The sequence below is a fragment of the Gavialis gangeticus genome, unplaced genomic scaffold (genome assembly GCF_001723915.1).
Source record: "Gavialis gangeticus isolate Ggan-Ray unplaced genomic scaffold, GavGan_comp1, whole genome shotgun sequence".
NCBI lineage: Eukaryota > Metazoa > Chordata > Crocodylia > Gavialidae > Gavialis > Gavialis gangeticus.
The window spans coordinates 11,637,398-11,643,919 of NW_017728992.1; the positions used below are offsets into that span (position 1 = coordinate 11,637,398).

A 6,522-nucleotide genomic window follows, 5' to 3' on the forward strand; every position below is an offset into this window, starting at 1 on the left:
TCAGGTCCCTTCCGACCCTAGAAACTATGAAACTTCCATCAATTAAGTCCCATGTTTAAGTCCCAGTCTGAGATCTTACAACTTCCAATGCACTTCATACATATTCTCCAAAACTCTCACATGACATTTCTGTCCATAAGTGTGTGGAATACTGCATAAAACCTTCGTTTAAAGCCATCAGCACCCTTGGTGACTAAGAAGCATGGAGAGGGAAAAGACCTCAGCTTTCCAAAAACAACAACAAGAACACATATTGAAGAAGTAATTTTAAGAATTCTGTACTTCCTGGTCCCCTGTGCAATGAGGCACCAGAGCAAAACAAAGACTGTACTAGCCCATAATCCCATTTCTTCTTCTAGCTGTTCTGTTCAGATCACCTCAAATACAGAAGTTAAATGCACATAATGAAAACCATTGCAATTATATGCATTGTATAGAAAAAAGAGGCAATTAAAAAAACAATAATACAAAATTCTACTGACACATTCTCAGTTAATTGGAGGCCAGGGAGAGGTCTCACTAAGTATTCACAAAATATCCCAGGAATTTCATAATGCAACCAAGATTCTAAAGGAAAGCATAAAATCTGACAATATAGCATTGTCTGTAACAACACAGTCGGGTGTTCTGCACAATAATTAGAATCAAAGAATTCTTCCTCCAAGACTGGGACAAAATTGTGTAAGTCAGTCAGACCATCAGGAAACAGCCAAAATTAAAGAAAGATAGTTATTCATTTATAATTTGGCAAAAGTGAAAAGAAAGTTCTTGATGGTATTATCTTCATCAGCAGATACATCTGGCTCTTTTTCAAAAGCCTAACATCTTATTCTGAACAAGTGACCACAAAAATAAAGACAGTGCACTTGGTTCCATTCAAAACATTTGCAGATCTGTCGGACAGACCACTTCCACCTGGTCACTAATTCTGGGGAGAGAGGACAAGAAGGAAGGAATCCACACTTAACAGATCCATCTTTCTCTATGCCAGGGTCAGGAAGAAGTATCCAGGCAATGGCAGAACCTAACCACAAATAGAAAGCTCCATCAAAAAGCTATGGCATTGAGCTAAGACTGTAGTTCTGGACTCAGCCCCAGTGTAGCCATGTCTATGCCTACCTGACTTTCCGTGTAGTGGTGGGTTAGTTGATTAATTGACCTTGTGTCTCAGTTCCCCATTTTTATGACAGGTTATTTCTATAGTATTGTATCGGACAATGAGGCTTTCTGATACAGCTACTGATGAACATTCTCTAAATATCACCAGGAAGAGCAACAGCTTGAGAGACCTTAAGGCACTGATTCTCAACCAGGGTGCCACAGCATCCTGGAGTGCTGCAACATGCTTCTAAGAGTGTTGTTGGGTGCCACACGATATAAGTTGTGTAAATACTTACATGAGTCACAAGATAAACTTGGAGATTTTGCATAGGACTCCATAGTGTCAAAACATTCTGACCTGTTGTGGTCTTTCTGCATTCTTTATAACAGAAGACTTACTCTATTATTTTTCCATAGTCAAGAAGCAAGTGAAAGCTAAGAGCTGGCATTTTCCATGGGGTGCCTTGTGTCTAATCAGAGGTACTTTGGGTCAAAATTTTAAGAATCACTGCTTTAAGGACAGATGTCTTCTTGCCGGGGATATAATTTATTTTATTATATCAAGCACATCAAGCATGGATCTCGTTTCATATCTAGAAGAGCTCTTAATAGAGTCAGTGCCCCAACAATAATGTTATTACCATCCATACCCTCCTTTAAATCAAGTGGTCTTAGATTTCTGAATCTATGTGGCTTATTAAAACTTCTTTTCCTACAACTGAGTAAACATCATTCAAATGGACTTCCTTTTAGTTCACTGCCTTTGAGCAGAACAATGACAAATTCCTGGTGTTAATAAAGTAACATTGTTAATTTGCACAATTTTATCTTCAAATCCTAGTCAGGCAAATTATTCCACAGTAGAGATTTTTTTTAGTTAAAAAAACAAAACCTAGTACAGAGGCCACCAGCTTGGTCTCTACTCTGTTTTTAGTGTTTTAAATACCCTGTAAATTTGCCATTAATAAGTTACCTGGAAGCACGTTATTCTTCCAGCTTGGATGACTGACCTACAGCTTGTAATGAATATAGAGAAGCCAAAGGAACAAATTGCCTTCCTGCATGCAACCTGGCTTCCTAAAATCTTCTAGGAGCAGATACATTAAATTTGATATCTATATGATCACCTAGTGCATTTCTGTAACACTTCATAGCCCACATTATCAAATGCAGCTGAGGAACATACTCCGTCAACACAGAAAAAGGGAGGAGCCAAGGATGACCTGTTGAGTTCAGCTACACGCCTGTGCAGTGGTGGGCCTCTCCAAATGTCAGAAGTCTGTATTTTTAATCAGACATTCCTGGCAGTTTTTTCACATGCGTGGAGGCTGATGAAGCAGTTAAGGTGTTAGACACCTTCCATGTTTTAACTAGATATTTTTAATCTGAAGTGACAAGTTAGATGGCTGGTGCACTCTGCAGTGGGAAACAGTATGTGAGGATTCAGAGGTTTCCTACAGCGATATGAATAGTGCAGTAAGTCTCTTCAAATGCAAATTTCACATTTTCTTTCATAAGAGGCAATGTTAATGGTATATTCACTGTCTTGTGAACAGGCCTGAAAGGTCAAAGTAAAAGACTGGCCATTAATTACTGAAAGGTTAATGCAATAATTTGACACTGCATCAGTCGAAAGCCACTTCCAGGAGGTATTTTAGATAACACAATGCCCTTTATAAATCTAGTGCACTGTTGTGTTTGGCTCTGAAATATGAAGCTTACTCACTAACAATATAACTATAATTTATCCTGATACTGATGGCAGGTGGAGTATGTGCCAAAGACATTTTTAAAAAGACCCTCACAAAAGCCTCGGAGGAAGCATGTCAAAACAAGAATTTAAAATGAGTGAAGACATATAGGAGAAAAACAGTAGTAAGAAAAAAACAATGTATTACAACCCTCTCTAGACTTGGGTGCCTAATTAAGAATTGATTAAAAATCAGAGGTTCAAATCAGAGGAGAGGTTGAAGCAAGTTCATCTTGCAGAAAAGGCGCTTATAAGGGGACATGATAGCAGTCTTCAAATACTTGAAGGGTTGCCATAAAGAGGAAGAACACCTTTCCTCTCTTGCTGCAGACCAATGGCTTGTAGTTGTAGCCAAGTAAGTTTAGACCGAATATCAGGAAAAACTTTTTCAGTGGTAGAACAGTGAGACAGTGGAATAAACTGCCTAGGGAAGTTGCAGACTCTCCTCCACTGGAGGTGTTCAACCAGAGGTTGAATAGCTACTGGTCAGGGACGATCAATTGTCACTATGCCTGTGTTTTACTATGGAATTTTCCATGCTTCTGGGTTTTCCTAGTTGCCCCCTCCCCACCTTTCTGTTATACATGTAAGGGTGTTTTTAAGCCTCTCTCAGAGTCATTAGACATTGGCTTCAGTCAAGGTTTAGGATTTTGACTGGGGTGTGCCAATGCTCCTGTTGAGACTTAAAGCCAGAGGTTCCTGGCTAGAGCATCTTCCCCCTCTGCTCAGGGTCAGACTGATTGCCTATCTGGGGTCAGGAAGGAATGTTACCCTATGGTTACCCTATGGTTAGACTAGTATGGGTTTTTGCCTTCCTCTGTAGCTGGGGGCATGGCCCTCTACCTGCGTTCCTTTGAGCATATATTAACAATTTTTTCTATAAGCAAGACGTTGGCTGCTTTGGCCCCCCCTTCTTTACCTATGACAGATTAGGATGTTATGTTTTATGTTGTGTCAGGCTTGATGGTAGTTTTAAAAACAGTTTAGATTATGAATTTGTATAGGATGGTTTAGTTGGGGATTATTCTGCCTAAGCACGGGGTTGGATTAGATGACCTCTGAAGGTCCCTTCCTGCCCTGCTTCTTTAGAGAAGAAAAATAAAAAAGCTAAAAGAAGTTTGTGGGATAAAAAGGGACCAGAAAAACCTTAAATAAACATGGTTGATAGTCAAAACAAAATGGTACAGGTTATGGCTGACTCTGCAAGCGCACATTGATTTTGAAAAACAAAGCATGAGATAATGGTATCCACATCCCTTTTTAACTCAGCTCCCTATTAAAGTGGTAGACAAGGAGGTGATTTTGGATAAACTGTTCCAACTCTACCTCATTTGCAAGAAATAATAATATCTATTTCTATTCTTCTATGTCAGGGATTTTGTCTCTCCAGCCTTGACTTAGAATTCATAATAACCAATTGTATTAACATGAAAGACTTTAAGGACCTATCAGTGTGAGAAAACATAAAATAAAGGCCATCCATAAAGACCTGAAAGACTTCTGAGACTGTTGTTCCTGTCCACATTGGACTCTTGCTCTCAAGTCTCTGAAGAGTTAGTCCTGATGGCCTTTTTCATGTAGTCCTAAAGAAAGGACTTCTTTGGAGACTTGCTAGTCTCCCAGCACCCTGGCAGATCCAGGCCTTACAATGCTATTCCTAGAAATATGTCCAGCATGTTTCAAAAAACTCCACTAAACTTAATGGAGTTCAAACCTCCAGGACTTGCCTCTTAGAGATATCTCTGTACCAGTTAATCAGGAAAAGTAAGGCAGTGAGTTATAAAGCAAGCCAATATGAACTACTGGTTAAACCAGAAGTGTGGGAAGTTAAGAGACCTAGGTGCTAAACCTAAATCAACTGGTTAAGTCAATGGTAGAGGTGGCAGAAGACTCCTTCACCCTGCTGAGGAAATAAAATTAACTACCCACTCCCACTCTGCTTGCATCAATCCCAGAAATGAGGTGGTGAGTCTGTCTACCTTGAGGGGCTCATTTCCTCGGTTTCCTGCATGTCCAAGTGCACTAGCTTGGAGAGCTTCCAGGTCATCTTCACTGCTTCATTTTAGGGCTCATCTACTCTGAACAGGAGCAGTTTGTTGGGGCCTATTTCCATGGAGGCATGACTGAACACTGCTGTCATAGTGTTTAGACATAACCATTGTGTAATCTTAAGCAAGATATATGAACCCCTCAATTTCTCCATTAAAAGGGGAACTGTAAAGGGATTCAGGAGCACCTTATTAGTGGAAAGTGTTATTTATTGTGCAATTGTGATAGTTACCCCAGACATTCAAAACTTTACTTTTTAAAGCTATGAAATTGATGCATAAGAATAAAAATAGCAAAGAACATTATTTCTCATGAGGATGGCATAACCATCCATAATAATTCATTTGAACAAAATTCAATGGACATAAGTCAATTCTGAAATTGATTTTTAGTAAAAGCAGAAAGTATACAAAGGAAAATTTAGGCTGATTACCAGGACAAGTCTTAAAAGTAAGCTCAGTCATATTCTGAAATACTTTCAAAAGGGAAGTTATAGAAACCTTGTCATTTGAGTTATTTATGACCAATATATGCAAATTAAAGGAAGATAGCTGTATGCAAGAAACTTGGACAGAAGACCTTGAATACATTCCTTATTTCTGACTACAAATATTCAGTTATATTATTGTTTCTTATTTGTTAAGCACTAAGGATCTTGGAATCCATGGTAAATATAGAAGTGCACCTTACCTTAGCCAAAGGCTTAGAGTTTGCCCAGTTTGGTTTGACACCTTGAAGTTCAGGGTGTATTTTCACTCCAAATGTCCAACCTCCATATCTAGTAATATAAAACAATGCAATAGTAAATTATCTGTCAGCGGCTTGCCTTTGTTAGCATTGTGAAAAATGATTTTTTGCAACACAGAAGGAAAAATCTATATGATTATTCTTTACATGTCACGCTGGAAGTGTAGCTCATCCTCACATAATCAGCATATTTCTACTTGAAATGAAACCTAATTTATAACTTATAATCAAATGATTATTATGCACTTTAAAACAAAGGAAGTTCCTTTAAACTCCACTGATAAAACCTATATTTTCAGAAAGCATAATTATGTTGCTAAGATGGTTTGGATTTTTACAAAATGTATTTAACCATGCAATTATTTCCAAGGCCAAAATGTATTGTAATGAATCATTCATCCTAAAAACGTACCTTGAACTTGTAAATTGGAGTTAAAATCAAATTCCATTTCACAGATGGGAGGGGGCGTGGGGTGGGGTGTGTGTGGGTGTGTGTGTGTGTGCGGGTGTGGCGGGGGTGGTGCACACACACGCAACACACACTTCCTTCTCTTCAGTAAAATTACTCTTGCTCAAATTTTTCCAATTATGTCACTGGGTTTTTGGTTGTAGCTGTGTTGGTCTAAGGACATAGGCAGACAAGGTACTTTGAGCAGATGTGATATCTTTTATTAGACCAACTGAGTACCGGGAAAAAGTTCTTAGCAAGCTTTCAGGTGCAGTCACCCTTCTCCAGGCAAAGGGAGTCTCTGCTGACCAGAGACTCCTCAAACTACCTTGCCTGAAGTTATGTCACTTACTCACTGCAGAGGTCCAAAGGGATCAGAGAAGGACTGAATTAAAACAGGCATCGTGGACTCATCCTTCATACCCAT

At 39.0% G+C, this 6,522-nt stretch overlaps 1 protein-coding gene across 1 annotated transcript in view; it reads right to left on the bottom strand.

The window, feature by feature from the left end:
- ABCA13 (ATP binding cassette subfamily A member 13) overlaps positions 1-6,522 on the bottom strand; it is a 375,209-nt gene that overhangs the window by 155,801 nt on the left and 212,886 nt on the right. The window contains exon 35 of the mRNA XM_019518403.1: positions 5,591-5,678. Coding sequence (XP_019373948.1) covers positions 5,591-5,678 — 88 coding nt within the window. The remainder of the gene's footprint in view (positions 1-5,590; positions 5,679-6,522) is intronic.